At 37.4% G+C, this 18587-nt stretch overlaps 3 protein-coding genes across 3 annotated transcripts in view; all 3 read right to left on the reverse strand.

Moving 5' to 3' along the window:
* Nucleotides 1-2404: 2404 nt before the first annotated feature.
* fgfbp1b (fibroblast growth factor binding protein 1b) lies at nt 2405-3955 on the reverse strand. The gene is made up of 2 exons (XM_065253955.1): nt 3468-3955; nt 2405-3178 (listed from the first exon to the last, which is right to left on the reverse strand). Exon 2 carries the CDS (start codon nt 3153-3155, stop codon nt 2535-2537), a length of 621 nt encoding a protein of 206 aa, XP_065110027.1. The 5' UTR covers nt 3156-3178; nt 3468-3955; the 3' UTR covers nt 2405-2534.
* Nucleotides 3956-6381: 2426 nt separating this feature from the next.
* LOC135735538 (uncharacterized) lies at nt 6382-8858 on the reverse strand. Its single transcript, XM_065253956.2, has 2 exons — nt 8054-8858; nt 6382-7740 (listed from the first exon to the last, which is right to left on the reverse strand). Exons 1-2 carry the CDS (start codon nt 8292-8294, stop codon nt 6494-6496), a joined length of 1488 nt encoding a protein of 495 aa, XP_065110028.1. The 5' UTR covers nt 8295-8858; the 3' UTR covers nt 6382-6493.
* A 1012-nt stretch (nt 8859-9870) lies between these two features.
* The window catches only part of tmem131l (transmembrane 131 like), a 70790-nt gene continuing 62073 nt past the window's right edge, over nt 9871-18587 (reverse strand). Inside the window, exons 23-34 of the mRNA XM_065254685.1 lie at nt 17725-17910; nt 17484-17630; nt 16764-17277; nt 15438-15568; nt 13944-14077; nt 13479-13658; nt 13305-13368; nt 11167-11276; nt 10950-11079; nt 10730-10809; nt 10503-10639; nt 9871-10368 (exon numbers count right to left, since the gene is read on the reverse strand). Coding sequence (XP_065110757.1) covers nt 10063-10368; nt 10503-10639; nt 10730-10809; nt 10950-11079; nt 11167-11276; nt 13305-13368; nt 13479-13658; nt 13944-14077; nt 15438-15568; nt 16764-17277; nt 17484-17630; nt 17725-17910 — 2119 coding nt within the window. The 3' untranslated portion in view covers nt 9871-10062. The remainder of the gene's footprint in view (nt 10369-10502; nt 10640-10729; nt 10810-10949; nt 11080-11166; nt 11277-13304; nt 13369-13478; nt 13659-13943; nt 14078-15437; nt 15569-16763; nt 17278-17483; nt 17631-17724; nt 17911-18587) is intronic.

An 18587-nucleotide genomic window follows, 5' to 3' on the forward strand; every position in this document is an offset into this window, starting at 1 on the left:
TAATGGGAAGAGTATTCTACTTCAGGAGGAGTGGAACATTTGATCTTTTGTAGGAAAGGACAGGTGTGTGCGCGCGCGAGTGCATGGAAACCAGAATGTGTGTGTGTGTGTGTGTGTGTGTGTGTGTGTGTGTGTGTGTGAGAGAGAGAGAGAGAGAGAGAGAGAGAGAGAGAGAGAGAGAGAGAGAGAGAGAGAGAGAGAGAGAGAGAGAGAGAGAGAGAGAGAGAGAGAGAGAGAGAGAGAGAGAGAGAGAGAGAGAGAGAGAGAGAGAGAGAGAGAGAGAGAGAGAGAGAGAGAGAGAGAGAGAGAGAGAGAGAGAGAGAGAGAGAGAGATAGTGTAATATAAGCTGGAAACTGTGGTACTTCACCTTCACAACAGCATTCTTGGCAGTAAAATGTGTCTCTGTGTGGACTGATTTGGCTTTACTTGGAAGGGCAACATTTAAAAAAATGCCCTCACAAAAAAAATTTGTTGACAACAGCTTCACAGATGGTTGTCTCTATTTGAAATGCTCAAAATTCACAATGTTTTTCAATAAACAATTCTATAAACAGATAAGATAAGGAAACTTTATCAACTAATAGCTGACTTAAACAATGTAGGTTTCTATCTATTAGTGTTTTAGGTTTTCCATCTGCATTTCCAGATTTAAAATAATCAAATACAATGACCCATCGCACTGTCCACACCTGAACCCCTGACACATGTCGAGTTTGTTGGAGACATATATGTTGTATTTTCACCGTTTTTAGGGTATAATACAGAGGGTTAACCATTGGTATCTTCTGGATTTGGAGGACAACTATTTTATTATTTTATATAAATTATAAACATTCAAATCTAACGTGACTGCATGGTCCTGCATGGTATAAATGCAAGAATTAGCACACTTTTATAGGGATACACTGTTGCTTCCTTGTATGGTTAATGATTTATTTTTAGTGTTTCTTAAAAGTTTAAGATACCAGTTTTACCTTTTTTGTAGTCATTTTTCTATATTCAATCAAGAGACAAAAATTTACACATATACTTCATAATCTTCGATTTTCGCATAATTCATCTAAAAAAATATTGTCATCATAGGACCTATCTAAGCTGCATTCTAAATTAGTGGTTGGAAAATGTAAAATAAATTATTTATGTTGAAAATGATCCCACAAATGTTTACATTTTGTGCTTTAAATAAGATAACACTATAGAAAAATGGCTTTAGTTTAAAACATTTGATTACATGAGGAAAAACCTTTAGGAATTCTGTCCACCCAAATCAATAGCCAATCCCTTTAAACACATATATCACATTTTCAAGGACTTGATAAGGAGAGCATGTCTTTAAATAAATGTATTTATGTTGGGGAAAAAGACTGTGTGTAAAAAAGACTGGCAATCTGGATGTGAAGGGAACAACACATAAATATGTGAGGCGAATTAGATTGATACATTTTTACCCAGCCTACACTGTTTTAAATTTTAAAGTTTTAAAGTTTGTTAAATGGATTTTGGAATGAGAGATAAGAGATCAAAGACAATGATAACATCTAATGACATCCTTTACAACATACAAATACAGGAATTTAGGGTTATGGTTAGGTTATAGGCCTACATATCATCTGTTGGTGTCTGCCACCCAGTGGTCGGGTTTTCACTATTATTTTGATCAGGATAGAATAGATTGATGACTTTAAATAATTACTTACAGTTGCCACGCCCAATGTTCATATATGGGACAACATAAGTCTAATTATTTTACCGAATTCATTTATTTTTAATGTATAAAATTGAAACCATGAAAATTATGTTTTCTTAGAAAAAAATAAACGAAAGAGAGAAAATTAAATTGCTCTGTAAGAGCACAATATGTTTAAAACTTTGCGCATAACATGCTTAGAAAATTTTATAGAGCCTATCTGGCAATTGAATGTTGATTCACTCATATCTAAAAAACTCAAAAACATATTTTTGTACATTTTAGAAAATGTTTAGGTGCAGTTTGGTAAGGCATTTTTGTTGACAAAATATTATTTTCTTTTATTTATCTTTAGCCTATTTGCTAAATCTTTGACAAACTACTGACTCGATATGAATGACACTTTCTGTCACAAGAGAAATACAATCGACAGATAAGTAAATAATAAATATATAAATCCTACAGGAATGAGTAAATTGTACTTAACAGTAGCCTGCCTAATAATTATTACAGTTCACTTTTCTATGATAGGTTATGAAAAACGTTAATTTACAGCAAATTCTCAGTACACGGACTGTAAAATAATAGCATTTTTCAAATCAACATATATTTTTATGTTACTTTAAGTTAAACAATTATAATTATATAAGTTATGTCAACTTTTAACAAGCCAAATCTTTAAATAGAAGGTAAATATACACAATAAAAATAAAACATTTGAAAATATGTTGTTTATTTAAACATCCATTTAATAGAAAAATCGCAGAAAAACAAAAGAAAAACTTAGCAAACGACGAAAAATCCTGTAAAATACTTTATCTGACGTAACACACAGTCAATAAACACTTAACAGTCTCCGTTCTGGATTAAAGTAAAAACGAACGTGCATAGACTCGCCCAGGAATCTCCGCACTTCTCTTTGGCGATCTTGCTGTGATCGGTGTGCGGCGTGCACTTGCGCGTGCTGTCCGGCGTCGTTGCAGTTGTTTTAACCTCTTTATTTTTTATCGGTTTCTTGGGTGACTTCGCGTGTTCCGTTTGGGATAGTCTGAAATGCGCATCAATTGGCGCGCTCTTACACATGCCAGCTCTCAGCATCGAGCGTGGATCGACGCAAAGTTTCTTCTGTTTCTTAAGCGACCTGCTTATCTGTTTCCAATAGTTCTCGGGGTTAGACGCATATGCAGGACACGACGCGGGTTTGCCAGTGTAATTACAAGTCAAACCGTCCCGTTTTCCAGGCTTGCACGTAACGGTTAAGGTGGACGTGTCCTCCCCGCGCGCCACCCACGAGCATTGCACCTTGTCACTGGTTTTAAACTTTCCTTTGAAGACGGGAAGATTGCCATCACCTCGTCTCTCTTGCTTCCCTTTTCTTTCAGGACCCTTCACGCTCTCAGCAGTGAAGATCAGCTGCGAGAGGCAAGTGAGGAACAGCAGGAGCGCGAGATTTTTAAGGAAGGACATTTCACGGAACAACCTATGAAATACTAAAAAATGAAGAAATATTTATTATGCGGTTAATTAAAAAATGTACAATATTCTAACACCCCAAAGATATTTTTATTTAAAAAATTATAATAAGAAGAAAGCCCTCCGATGGGGTAAGAGAGTAGCCTAATCTAATTTAAAAACATTTTTTTTCTTATAACACAGATGCTTTTGCTTCTCAAGTGCCTAGGTCCTCCTATTAAGAATGCTTAATAATTGTGTTGGAAACTGTTGAAATCTTAAATTACACACAAAAATTTTAGCAAAAAGTGCAATTATTGAACTTACCAATAGCAGTTAAGAAGACAAGTGGGTGCTAATGGGTTTCCCGAGTGTTTTACGTCAGAATGAACCCACGCGTGATGTATTTATGCATAGTGACACACCCACCGTCTACGCGCCGATCAGACTGACTCGCGTGATATCCCCTTCAATGAGCTCTAGACCTGTATGAATTTACTGGGTGTGTCATTCATTCATTTGCATCTTTAGAGGGGGCTGAACTAGATACTGCTTATGTCATAACCTGGGGCATGAGTTTTATAACATACATAAACTTATGCACACATTTTTTCATGCTGAAAAATGTTGATTTCTTTAAACATAGGTTGGGTCATATATGGACAAACCCAATAAATATTTCTTAAGTTCAACCATGAGTTAAAACAACCCAGCGTTTTTTAGGTGTGAATTCCATAGCAAATCATGCATGTACTTGTTATGGTTATACATACGATAGGATTAATTCTGTTCTAGGATGTAAACATGTAGTAGTAGGTCATTTGGGGGTAGGGTAAAATGGGTCAAACATATTGTATTTGTGTTGTTTTGGCACAACTTTGCAACTGAACCTCAAATCTCTATATCTGCCTCAATATGAACTATTCACTTATATAAGTTAGCTTTTTTTGATACTGTAGATATATTTCTGAAATGATTTATATATCTGTGTACCGTAAAATGTTGAGTAAAACACCAAGCAAAGACTTTCCATAATCCTGATGTGAGTATCAGTAGGAGCTTCTAGAATGTTCAGAGCAGAACAAATGGAGGCCGCCTTTAAAAATGGGGTGAGGCACATGAGATGAATTAACAAAAAGAAAACAGGACCAAGAGAGTTAAAGAATATCTTAAAAAATATTTGTCTCATTCAGCCTTAGCAATTTAAGGGTTGTACATTGTCTATACATTCACATTTTTGCATGTATTGATATGCGCAGGAGCATTTAGTTTTAGTTTATGAACATTAAATAAATATTTTTTTATTTACACGCAGTCTACTGAACGTCTGGTGCATCTTCCATATTTGTCATGGGATGAAGAGGTTAAATGCATTTATAAAAGAGTATTTTTGTGTTGCAAGTCTTTGTCGTTTATCAATATGTAGCTGTTCAGATTAGTCTTGATATATACATTTGATTCATTATTTTACTTTGCATATAGCTAAGCATTAATAAAGTCCACTAAGGGGCTCAAGCACTCAGCTTTAGGACATCAGCAACATTTTCTCATGTCTGTTGACAAATAACCTCATCTGTATGATTCCAAAACTGTAACAGGACCGACTGTATTTAAAAAAGCACCTCTTTAAAGTTAAATCAGTAGGCCATAGTCTATCCGAATATTCCTGTACTTTTATAATATTGAGTTTTCGGACATAGTGCATGTACACAATGGTCTTTGTAAGTAGGCTTCACTGATTTGAAGGAATAGCACTTAGTTTTAAAAATGTATTTTTGATAAGGTATTAGAATTAACGCATCGCAATTACTTTTCATTTTCTTTTAAATATATTTAATGAATTGGGTATCTCTGACCATTCTAAAAACCTTAAATTATTATTTTTTTTATTTGTTTTATCACCCATAGTATATTTATATGTTTTAGTGACTTTTATATACAGGATTACAGATAATAAGTAATCCAATAACATGAGCTAATATTAATGAATTTCTGGCATGAGTCTATTAAGAGGTATTTGAACATTATTAATGTGGCTGTGGGTGCTTTACAAACTTATATAGTTTGTTAAACACCAACCAAGCTAGATTCGTGTTTTTGTTTTCTGCTTCAACATATTTAAAACTTAACACTTTGACTGGTAACAAATTTAACCTCTTTGTGATGTTAGATTCATTCTTTATTTCGGTTTAAGTTAGTTTATAAAATTTACTAAAGGAAAATTCTGTCACAGTGGTTTGTCTGCATAATCTTTACATGACATACATTTTGAAACCAGTTAACTTTTGAAAATGGGTAACACTGCCACCCAGTGACGTTGACGCGTTCTTACATGTGCCCTTATAAAATGAGGGAAAAAACTTTAAAACATTTTCTATAGTAGGGTCAATGACGTGACTTTAATATTTTGTGTCTGTATGGATAAATTAAATGTAAAAGGGTACAAATTTAAAAAAAAATAGCATATTACTTGCAATTAATTAAATTATCTTTTTGAGGACCAAGTCTAAAATTTCTAGTTTTATTTCATTTTGAAAGAATATCTGGGGGATAATTGCAAAAATGTCAATGTGGTGTAACCGGTGGTGTCAATTGGTGTAAATAGTAATTTTTTTAATTAACCTTGGAGAAACCAAGAACCCTTTTCTTCTTCAGCAATTAACAGCAGCCAAATTAAACCTTTGGTTAGCTGAACTTGTGATTGGTCATGAAACTCCAAGCTTTAAGATGGTTACTGAAATTCCATTCATGTACTCAAGTACCCAGCATCAAGAATTTTGAGTTTAAGTCAAACCTGCACTGCATCTTTCAAACTATGCAGTATGTGAAGAGAGAGTGGTATGTTCGAAACCCCAGAATGCAAAAATAGCATCTAAGAAATTGTGCATCCCAAAATGCACTTTTTTTTACATCATTTTGACATCGTTTAGTTTAAATTAAGTGGTGCTTTCATATTGAAAACTCCAAAAAGGAGTGCTCGAATTATGCACATTATCAGTTTTTTGCACATAAAACCATGTGATCTTAGCGCAAACGGTTTGCATTTTAATATTTTTATTCAACTTTATTGCCTTGATATCCATGTTCCTAATACTTGACGGTTACACCACCAATTTACATATTGTACTTTGATGGTGACACATCATATAGGTACTATAGGTGCAGAAAATCTTACCATATGTATGAAATGTGCCAAGCAATTAAGACATTATGTAAATAAAAGAGCTTTTTAAGACATAAATAGCTGAGGTACTTTTTGTCATTTAATATGGCAACAGGTGGAACGTAACTTAAAAAAACACTAATAACACAGGATATGCCATTCACACATATTTACATTGTTTTATGTCATGTCATGGTTTAAGCCAGGGCATCACAACGCTAGGGCACATGTTAGTTACAGTACAGCATACAGTCAATATCTTGTCAAAAAATGACACATCCTCATCTGGACATGGGAGCACCATGCTCACTGGTAAAGTTCTGCTTAGTATTGAGCTTTTTGCGTGTATAGTTCCAATAATCTTCTCCACGTGGTCCTTGATGTAAGCTGAATGGTGTATCCCCTCCACATATTTTACATCCAGCTGGTTGTTTTCTGCTGTCACTGCAGGGGATTTCACTTCCGCACACATCAATCCGGCACTGTCCTTGATGTCAAATCCACGACCTGCCAAAACCAAGTCCCCAGGTAACAACTGGTTCAAAAGGCCACTATTCTCAGTCACATGCTTGTCGCTGACACGACCAGCCCATCCTTGGGAAACAAAAGCGATTGCTCCCATTGGCGTAAAGCCAATGAGATACTTCAGGGTGTCCTTGTGTCTACAGCGGGAAAATGTATGCGATCCAGCTTTGAAACTTAATGCTCCTTCAATGTTCATTTCAAAGCAGTCCACAATAATGAATACACGTTCGCCAAAAGCCTCTACGAACTGATGTGGCAAAGTGGCTAGCGAGACATATCTCTTGGGCCAGTGCAACAGAGGTTTAAGATGTATAAACATTACATCTATGGTCTCTCTGAATGTGGTGGTCACTGTCTTTCGATCCACAGAGAAGAGGAATGCAATGTGCTGGTCCGGCAGATTCAGCTTCAGCTGCATCAGAGTTGAGAGGAGCATCTGAAAAGGTGAAAGGTCTTGGCTGGCCTGTGGCAGGTAGGGATCAAGATGTGCCAGCACACCCATCAGAACCGGAAACGATGGAAGACCTGTGTAGTATTCGACCTTCTTGTCATCATCTTTAAAAAAATCCTCATCCATATTCTGTTGAGAAAGCTCTTTCTTTAACATTCTGTTCTCCTCCAACAAGCGGTTAAGTTCAGCATTGCTGCAGCTACAAAAATCACATTCCTGTGACACGACAGTGTTCACGCCAGCTTCATCCATCTGTAAAGCATCATTTTGTGGTACAGCTTCAACCTTATCTGATGTTTGGTCTCCTAGATCAAGAGGTGCAGGTGCTCCGTTGTTCCCTGTGAGAGCTTTCTTTCTCTTTTTCCTTTGATTTAACTTCTTAGAGTCTTCTTCTGTGTGGCCCATACGTAATGTTGGCACCCAGTCAGGATCACACTCCAGCATTTCATAGGCTGGTTTCCCTAAAAACAAAAGGCAGAATGCATTTGATTAACGTTAGTTGTGTAGCTATGCAGCCAGGCACTAGTGCAAAGTTAAGCTGTACATTTAACTCTGCACAATGTTTGCATTGTTACCAGTAAAAACTTTTAGTGATTATGATTATAACAACGAGAATGTTATTATCTACATAGCAAATTAATTTAGTATTAGTTAAAGTATGTAAAATCGTTTAAATTATGTAAAACGTGGGACACATCGCGTCACGTACCGATTTGATATGGGACACACCACGGGACGGGTGGCAATCCAGATGTTTTCTGATTTGTAACTTACCGTAGTGAAAATGCCGTGAACAAACAAACATGTGTCGGGAAATGGAGTCGAATGTGATGCTTTCCCGTCCTACTGCTTCTACCCATGCCATGCGACGCCGCTTTGTTAGCTCGGAGACCTTGGGTCCATGGTGTTGTTTCCATGTGGGAAAACTAAAATACCGCACTCCATCATAGATGCGTTTTCCACGCCGGTCGAAGGTGCGGCTGTGGCAGTTTATTACACAACAAGAGTTGACCATTTTAGCGGTAAAATGCAAACTTCAACGTCTCGTCCGACAACATAGCTTTCCCACAGTTTCCGTATCCTAAAGTCCCAACATGCAAAGCGTTGTTGACGTCATCTTCCCGTTCCGTTCGCGCGGGCATCTTCGAGAGAGCGTTTATGCTGTACTATTAAGCGCTCTTGCCCGGACCAATATGGTGGACGCGTTAACGTATCGCAGCAACATCACGCGACATAAGGAGCCACTTAATATATTTTTGCCGCGCTCATTTTCCTCACTCATTTATGCTAAGCAGCAGTCAAATGAAAAAAATCTACGGCAGGTTAGCCCAATCTATTGTATTCTGTTTGTATTGCATACAACGAATCATTTTGCAACAAAATGCAAAGATATTAAAAAACATATTCAAAACAATAGTTTGCTCCCCTTTGTCCTACTACAGCCTGTCTCTTTACCGTCTATATAACATTCATTCTCGCCAGACAACTTTCTATTTTGCTTAGTGTGGCACATAGAAGGCTTGTTCGACTTTATGCAGCGCACGCAGCAAGAACTGAGAACCGGATGACGTCAAAGTACCGCGAGATCGAGTAGAAATAAGCCTTCTCTCTAAGATTTCGCAAATCGCTCTCGCGGTACTATGACGTTCACCGTTTTAACAGGCTTAAGTGAGTGATTACAAGAATGGAGACATGTGACACTAACTCATGTTTGGTTTGAAATATCACTAATCTTAATGATTTATTTTTCGATTAATTGATATATACCTGGAATACACATACAGCAAAAAACTAAATTTCTCTGGCCAAAAATATATTTTAAATATATATAAAAATATGCTAAATACATTTCGTAGAAAGTAATGCTCAATTGAATATATTTTTGAAATTGGAAATATATTTTGTTTTAACCTCAACATATATTTCAAATGTATTTCAAAGGGAAGCAAATACATTTCTAATTTTACATCCCATACGGCAAAAATTTATTTTATGCCTAAATATATTTTAAATATATGCTAATTACAAGTTAATTTTATAAAGTATATTTTGGAAGTTGAAAATATAGTGAATTTAAAATTTTTTAAAACCGTTATGTTCATCTTTTCTTCCAATACGATATGAATATATATTTCCTTGGATTAAATATGGGTTAAATATATTTTTAAAATGCATTACAATTTATTTACTTTGAAAATATATTTCAAAATATACACAAAAAGGCCAAAAAATATATCTGTGAAATATAGGGTTTAGTTTTTGGACATAAAGTGCGATTGGAAATTCCTGAATGGAATTTATAAATCAAAACACATTTTTGTTCTAGAAGCATACTGCTTTCAAGTTTGGAATGAAACAATGAATATCTCAAATAATATACTATAATACAAATAATATAATTTCTCTATAGTTTTAAAGACATAGCTAACTGATGTGTTTTATTTCTTTGTAATAAAATGATGTCTGTTGTTAAAGTTTTAATATAAGTTTTACATTTAGTTTCGTCAATTATTATATAACCAGAAGATGTCATGTTAAAGAAATGAAACGTGAAAAGTAATCAAAATGAATTAGTAATTCACTACACCAAATGAAATACAAAAACTTTTTTTTATTTTCAATGGTCAAACCTGCAAAACATCTAGAAAAATATACAACAAAATGCTGAACCTTACCACATCAACAAACATAAAAAAGAATATTCACATTTTCCCCAACAGAGATAAAAGCACATTCTTTTGTTTTCCTCAAATTTTCAAAAGCACCACTTTCGCTCGGTTTCCTCACATATCTCCACAGTAGCCTGAATCATTGGAAAGCTGGGAGTTGGAGCTACGGTTTGAAGAGGAGTTCCATATGGCCAAATTCATGTGAGGTCCAAAGGGATTGAAGCTGGAGTACTGTTTGCCTTGGCAGGCACCGCCGGGCTCACGGTTGAAGGGCGCGACAGGTGACACTGGTGAGTGGGGTGAGACAGGTGCTGAACGTTCTTGGTGAAAGTGACTCTGGTAAGGTTCACTTTGTGGTGTCCAAATAGAGCCGAATAGACTGGACATGGGTGAGAGACTTCTTGTTCCTGAAAAATATGGCTGAAAAAGAAATAAGCAAAAAACAGTGAACATTAAATCATCTTTTCTGCTAAAGAAGTCATGAAAAACTACAGTATGTACACTTGACAAATAATTTTTAGAAAGCCAAAGAAAATCTCTAATGTAATTCTTACCTTGCTGCCCACACAACTGCCAGTGTCCCAAGTAGAGTTCACATCCTGGGCTACATTATCACCCCAGATTGGCTGATGGCTCTGGGTCATAGTTTGGCTTTCATGGCATGGGAATGCATTTTGGTAGTTGCCGTTACCTATATAGAGCCAAAATAAAATGTTCACGCATCTTTCAATAACTATGAATTGTAGAGATAGATTTTATCTAGTAGCTAAAACCTCCTCACCTGGCGGCATGTAGTTTGTCTGATCACTATAGGGATACTGACTGGAGCACTGGCTCATGTTTATGTTGTTCCAAGGGAAGCTTGAGAATAACATAAAAAGCATTTCAATTTCACAATGTATTCAAATACATAAAGACTTAAAAAGTTTAAAAGTATACTACCAACAAATTGTTAGGCTAACTACGGGTGATATGTACTGTCAGACAACACCGAAACATACCCATTATATCCAGATGGGGCACTCTGAGGGACAAACGGGAGGGATTCGGTCATGTTGTATCTAAATTCATTGGTTAGAGGAACTGAGGGGGCCGACCATGTCTCCTCCATCACATTAGACCTAACAATGTCTGCAGAGACAAAAATGCATTTTTGCCTTAATAGAGGAAAATTAAATGACTAAATCTGGTGTAACTAGACATGCAAATCTCCCTTACCATAGTTCTTGTCCACACCTGCGGCTACATCAGCAAAGCTTTGAGTGAGTGGAGGGGCAGGACAGACATCTGGGCTTTGGTATGGTTCTCTGACATATAGATTGTTCATGCTGTAGACAAAAAACAAAATCATGATTGGCCTTTAACAATCACTTAACTGTATTATGCTTTAAAGGTGCCAAAGAATGCATTGATACAATGTGTTACATAGAAGATATATGGCTTTATCAAGTGCAAAGAGACTGAGACTGTTTAAGTCCATTTACAATTCTAGGACTGGTCCCCAGAATAAAATGGTCTATTATTACCTTATATGAAAGGGTCAAGAATAATAATGTTAAGCTCTGCTCTGATTGGATGTTTCTCAGAGCGGCTCATTTGAGTAGCATTGTGCGTGTGCAAACAGACCTTATGTTTGGGCCTGTATCAGACAAAGATAGAGGGCCCTATCTTGCACCCAGCGCAATTGACTTTGTCAGTCTCGCATTTATCATTCGTATTTTGCACCGGCGCACAGCGGGTTTTTCCCTCCACAGACGCACGTCGGCAAACTTGTGAATGAACTTGCGCTCCCTGGGCGGTTCAGCCCAAAAAAAGGAGGCGTGTTCCGGCGCAAACCATCCCTGATGCTATTTTGCAGTTTCAAAAAACAATTGCGTCACTGACCAGAAAAAACTAGTTTAAAGTCAGTGGCGCGTTGTTTATTATGCTATTTTAAGGGCGCATGCTTGACCATAATGTATAGCGTGCACAACGTGCACACACTTTGCTTATCTAATCTACACAGATGCAACAGTTATTTTTGCAAATCATAAATTGTTACAATAAAAAATATTAACACATGAGTAAGGGGAATCATAGTGGTGAGCATTGTGGTGATAGTTTTTATTTATTGTGTGGCTGCTTTAAAAAAATTCTCAAGCAAATAACAATTAAAATATTTTCATAAGTTTGTTGTGTGGCTGTATTACGTTTATTTTATGTAAATAATAATTAAAATGTTTTCATAAGAAACCTTAATGTATGTGAACTGGATTTGTAAGTGAACTTTGGGGTTGGACTGCTTGCGTTTCTTGGGTCCGATTTCAAAGCCCTCAAACCCTTTCAGCGGTGAGGGTGGATGCAGCGATGTCCTCTGCTGGCGTCAGGTCCTGAGGCAGATCCACCTCCCGTTACACGGCGTGCCCGATTTATGCTGGCAAGCTTGGGATTCCCCGTCTCCTGACATCATTGAAGCGCTTGCGCGTAACGTCCTGGTGATGCCAGCTGATGAGACTGTGGCTATTTCCTCTCACGCCTGTTTAACCAACGCTGATTTGGGCGGGTTTCTCCTATCCCCATACAAAACAACTTCTCTGTCTTTGACTGCTCTTACAAGAACGTCGGTCTCCTCGGCTGTGAACCGCTCCTGGCGTGCGCCTGGTAAATCCGTCATAATAATAGCAACCCGCCATGGAACTTGCGCACTTGCGTTTAAAGGGAATGTTGGATGACGTTCTGATTGGTTTATTTGACGTTACGCCCAAACCACACCTATGAATAATGAACCTACTTCAGACCAACCCCTTATTGATTTGCGCCCGGCGCAAGAGTTATTTCTCACGCCGGGAAAATAGCAACAGCGCCCAAGATCCGCCCACAAACTCACTTGCGCTTTGCGCTTCGTACTTGCGTTTCAGATCGTTAAAATAGGGCCCAGAGAGTTTGAGAAATAATACATTTTTCGGAGATTGGAAATGGACATTTCTGAGTGGTGAGTTTGTGTTGTTTCGGTATGGACCAGCAAAACGTAACGTTAATAGAAGAACTTCAGCTCAAATGCTAGAAAATAGCATTATCTAGCATATAGAGCTAACTCTTGTTTTAGCATTGTAATAACATTGTACTTAATTTAATGTGTAATTTAACATTGGGGCGTACTGTAACGTCACAGTCAGTGTTATTTTGAGATTTCCCTGTTTTTCATTTGGCGGTCTTTTGGATGCACAAGGTTTACATAAGGAAGAGACAATCGTGTTTACGGCTCACAATATGTTCAGAGCTCTTATTTTTCATATATGCCTAGGTAAATACAGTTCTATGGCACCTTTAAAGATCAAAACAATACAATGGATCTTTGTGAGCTTTAGTCATTTTACCTTTGTGTTTTGCAGGTATAATTCATGTTCTCTGTTGGGTATGAGTTGTATTGGATGCTCTCTCCTAATGGAACAACACAAAAAATGAGTTAAAATAGCTTTTTATGATCAACCTTTTCTTGCATTGAAGTAATGATTCTGCCATAAAGTTGTTAAAAATGAGGAGTCTCGTACTCTTTCTGGCAGCATGTCGGTTCAGATCCTTCTCTCCTTCTATGCTGCTTGCGCTGCTCCAGCTGCCCCAGGACCCTCGGCTGGCTCTTACACTGCCTGATGAACTGCTTGAATCAGAGCCAGACTCCCACTGCAGACGTCGCTCTGGACACTTACGCCTGGCTCTGCCAGAACACATGCCTGTAAAACAATATTGCTAATTATTCGATTATATTATTAACAACTGATATTATCAGCTTCATTTAATCAGCTTGTAACATTTTGATGTTAAATGTAAAACATATATTACACGGTTACTGCGAGTAATGGAAGTCTCAGTGCCATCCATTTTTTCAAAGAAACACGAAACCCTATTTACTTCATAAATGTGCCTGGTCTAATTTAAAACAAACTGACAGATCAGATAGTAATAGCAAATGACAGATATAATTTCACACACACAACTGTTTTATATCACTTCCTTACCACTGTATTTGGGAGGGCTTTCTGGGTTGGGTCCGATTTTGGGTTGTTCAGGTTTTGTAATACGATTTCTAGCTACATTGCGTGGAGGTTCTCTCTCACTCTCCGTAACCATGCTGATGCTGTTTTCAGGAAGCCTGTTGGAATACAAAAATGTAAAAAAATATTAGAAAGACCACTACCAATTGTAAGTCTCTTTGGATAAAAGCATCAGCTAAATAAATAAATAAATAATCAAAACATGAATCACATTATTACAAATCTTGTGAATAGTCTCTATGTAAATTACAATGTTTCCTAAACTGGACCCACATTTTGAAGGAGCTTCGTAGTGATATTACACAATGCCGAAAATAGTCCTCAGCTATTGAAAGTTACCAAGGGGATTATTTTCAGGCAGTGCATAATATCCAGGGGGGCAGGGTTTCATATTTTATTGAAGCAGCCCTGGGCACCGCCATTAGCTAGCGGACCCCCACCTGCTCTAGCATTCCATTGACTCCCATTCATTTTGGCGTCACTTTGACAATGAATAACTTTACATCTGAGGCGTTTAAAGACTCAATTTGTGCATCAATTATTTCTAAAGAAACACGAAAATGTATAAAAGGCTCCATTACCTTGTATCTTACGTTATGGCCCAGTAGAAGCAGTTTTAGTAAAACTATGCTAACGATTGCGTCATAACCACGCGACTCTCTGTCGCACAGTAGAGAAATTACCATATGGACAGGAGGAGAAGCGCATGTAGAATATGGCGTACTGGCGTTAAACTCTAAAATAAATAAATACTATGCAAAATGACAAAGTAATTAATCAGAATACTAAATATACTTAATACAAAATGTACTCCTGTTCACGCTCGCCGTTTCTGCAAGATTCGGTGGGTGATTCAGATTTCTCTTGGCACAGCTATTCGAAGACTTACAATTGTCCGGCAGGTTGCTCACGTCACAAAGCTCAGTTTGAGTCTGCGCAGTACGCTCGAGCTTCTAATTGGCTTCACTTGTCTCCGTTGAATCCAACGGGGTCGCTGTGTCCATTTCTTTTACTGTCTATGGTAATATCACTACGCCTGCTGCAGCCATGTTACAGCAGCAAAGTCCATGATTATTACGCCAAAATGAGAGTATAGTTCCTAGCCATATCTGCCTAGAAAATCACAACTTTTGATTTTCCGTCGGTCTTAGTACACGGTGTAACTACAGAACAGTCAAGTTTTAAATAGGAAAAATATCTAAATTATTTGGTTATTTTGAGTGTGATGCTAATGGTCTAATCAGATTCAATGGATTATGCTAAGCTATGCTAAAAGTCGAACCACCAGACACGGAGATCAGCTGAATGGATTCCAAAACTGTAAAAATCTAAAGTTTAACTCTATGGAAGCTGGAAAAGGAGCATATTTTTGGAAAAAATGGAGTATCCCTTTAAAACAGGCATGCTTAAAGGGGAATTCTGCACTTTTCATCATTTATTCAGAGATAAGTTACTCACTCAGGAACGTGTTCGGCAGGCTTCTTGCGGCTCCTGCCTGTGTTTTTCTTCCCTTTGTTGTTGCCGGCAGAAACTCCAAGTTCTGCATCTTTTTCTGGCCTTTTTTTCTGACTGCTGCATCTTTCTATCTTCTAAACACAGATAGGTCATTTACATTAGTGAGGTTTTGAAAAAACAATGTGAAAAGCTTCACTTAATATTAAAAGGTACCCCGACTATGAACACATGTATGGCTTAAAAGATAAACACTGGGATTGGCTATATGAATGTGAAATTTGAAACAAATCTTTTTTTTACATCACAACACATGATGGTTGCAAATCGAACATGAAAAACAAGTCTTTGATTGTAAAATGATGTGAAACAGAAGTATGTGGTCTTAACACCTGCATGCCATGAATATACAAGAACAACAACGACTTCTGTTCAGCCCTTTCAATGTGAACCAGAGAGCAACGCAATTGATGAACAATACAGAAAACATATAAATAAAAGATGATCAAATTAAGACGATCTTTATACTATACAGTAGGGATGGGCATTTGATTAAATTTTTTTAGTCGATTGTCGGGAGAATTAACGATCGACTATCGATTAATCATTAATATTTTTATAATAAAAAATTAATATTTAACTTTGATAATTCAAAAATGTTGAATACAAAAATACAGCGTGTTTTCCTCAATGAGACCTTTATTACAAATCAACTTGTGGCAAACAGTTAAACTACATTTCCACAAACGGAACATATATGCGCTTGAATATGCGGTGCTCTAAAGCAGCGGAACCTGCAGCTGCGAGTCGCATTCTTAAACAGAGACCTCATTTGTTCCAAAAAATCATGACCTTTTCATGATTATTTTTTTGAAATAAAAATGGAAGGTCACAGATAACGGAGTATGGTGTCAAATATTGCACCCTGGTGGTAAAATGTTGAATTGCTGCCACACAGTGAAATTCATTTAATTGCTTCAAGACACACGCTACGCAACGCAACCTGCATTAGATAAAAAAAAGTATTTGATTAATCAATAACAAATTAACGTCATCTACTAAATTCTTAACGATCAATTATCGATCATCGATTAATCATGCCCATCCCTACTATACAGTAGTAGATGCCATCGTTTTTATTATAGTAAACGACCCAGAATGCACTACACGTTGAACATAATGGCAGCCTCCACAGCTTTTACCATTACATGTTAAGTAATGAAAATATTTGATGTTTCTATCAATTGATTTTAGCATTAGAAGGCAAATAAAGTATTAAAGCATACAAGTCCACACAGTCGAGGTACCATTTAACACAGAGATGGCTGTTACCTCTTCTTCTGCCTTATCCCTTTTTTCTACATAGATTTTTCTTTTGCACACATCATTCTCCGTCATTTCACCGGCTGGATGAGGGACTTTATCCGCTGCAACATTTTCATGTAATTGAAGTGTTTCCATAGGAAACATATCAGCTGACAATGTGTCCTCCTCCCTGGGTTCTCTAAAGTGCTCTTTCTTATCACGAGGAAGCAGGGTTTCATCTAACATGTCGTTGTTATTATTGTTGTTATTGCAAACCTCCGGATCCAACTCAAAGGTATGATCTCTCTCTTCATCGGCAGCAGGGGCACTGGGGGCAGCTGAAGGGCTGTTTTTGTATCTACTGTAGAGCACTGACACTTTTGTTTGCCTTTTCTGAGGCTGAGACGATCCCCCAGAACTTTTCTTGGATGATGACTGGGGCCGAATCGCTCCATTGGCCACTGCTGGAGAGCCCCGCCCCTTGCCTTTGTCAGATGTGTGGCAGGTATCTGTATAGGTCTTACAACTGCCTTTTCCCCTGCTAAAGAAGAAACAGACTTTAAGAACTTAAGTTCATAAATAACAACGACAGTAGCTTGTAAATTATCATGCATAAATAGGTTACTAATAGAGTTTGAGAACTAAAAGGGTGTTGTTGGGCACAACCTCTCGTACCTTATTGCTTACATATGCATTTACAAAACTAAAAATCTACTAGGTCTACTAGTCATCATCAGGACATCTCACCTGACCCCATTTGAGGTGCTGTGGTTGACGCTGCTATTTTCACGAGGTACAGAGTTGTGATTGCTACGTGGAGTGGCTGTGAAGAAATCGCTCAAAATGTGCTGAGCTTGATGAAAAGCCATCAGACACACACCGGCTAAAGAGAAACTACAAAACACAAAAGGTTTTGTTAATTCATTTCTTGATCCATTTCAGGTTTTGGGCACCACAAGGTAGCACTTTTTGTTTAAATGTTGCTAACCAGGTAAAGACCAGTGTGATGACCCAAAAGGACTCTTCCCAGCTGGGACCTGGTACCACCTGTGCACACAGGGGCAGCATGTGGTGAGGCAGAGTCACATTGAGTGTGAAGTGGAAGGAGGAGCCACGTTCTGTAATCAGAGTCAGATCTCTGATCACCCATGAAGATGTGAAGTCTGGAGTAAATCTAAAAAGAGGGAGAGAATGGTTAAGAACATTTAAATGCAATGCAAAGTAGAATAGAATTAGATGCATTATGGGTAATGTAACAGGCATAGAAGCACATTATAGCAGTTGACTTTATCCAAAGCGACTTGTAAATGAGAGACCATACTATGCATAATCCACTTTCATAAAGGTTTTTTTGGACATAAATGTGTTGGTAGTATGTGAACACAACCACCATACATTTACATAAAAACATCCCTCACCCTCATTAGATTTTCTTGTTAAAGTGACATCACACTGATAAAGCCCCGCCCATGGCCACTGACTGATTAATTTTACCCAAAAGCTTTTCAAAATTTGTTTGTTAGCACATTATAACACAAATGTGGCTAAAAATACCATTGTCCCAGACTATATTCACAGGAATCAGATCTATTTTAAAAAAATCTCTCACTGTCTGTTGGTAAGGTAGAGAGGAGCAGTAGCATTTAAAAGGCACACGTGTGAAAACAGCATTTTTTTGCTCACACCCAAATATAAAAACCGCTATGACAAATTATCCTGAGCTGAAACTTCACAGACACATTCTAGGCACACCTGAAACTTATATTACTTATTATTAGGGGTCAAGCCCAGAATGGGCGAAGACCCCTATTGTATCTGTTAGTTTTCTTTTTTTTCTTTTTCTTCCTCCGC

The sequence above is a fragment of the Paramisgurnus dabryanus genome, chromosome 4 (genome assembly GCF_030506205.2).
Source record: "Paramisgurnus dabryanus chromosome 4, PD_genome_1.1, whole genome shotgun sequence".
Lineage (NCBI taxonomy): Eukaryota > Metazoa > Chordata > Actinopteri > Cypriniformes > Cobitidae > Paramisgurnus > Paramisgurnus dabryanus.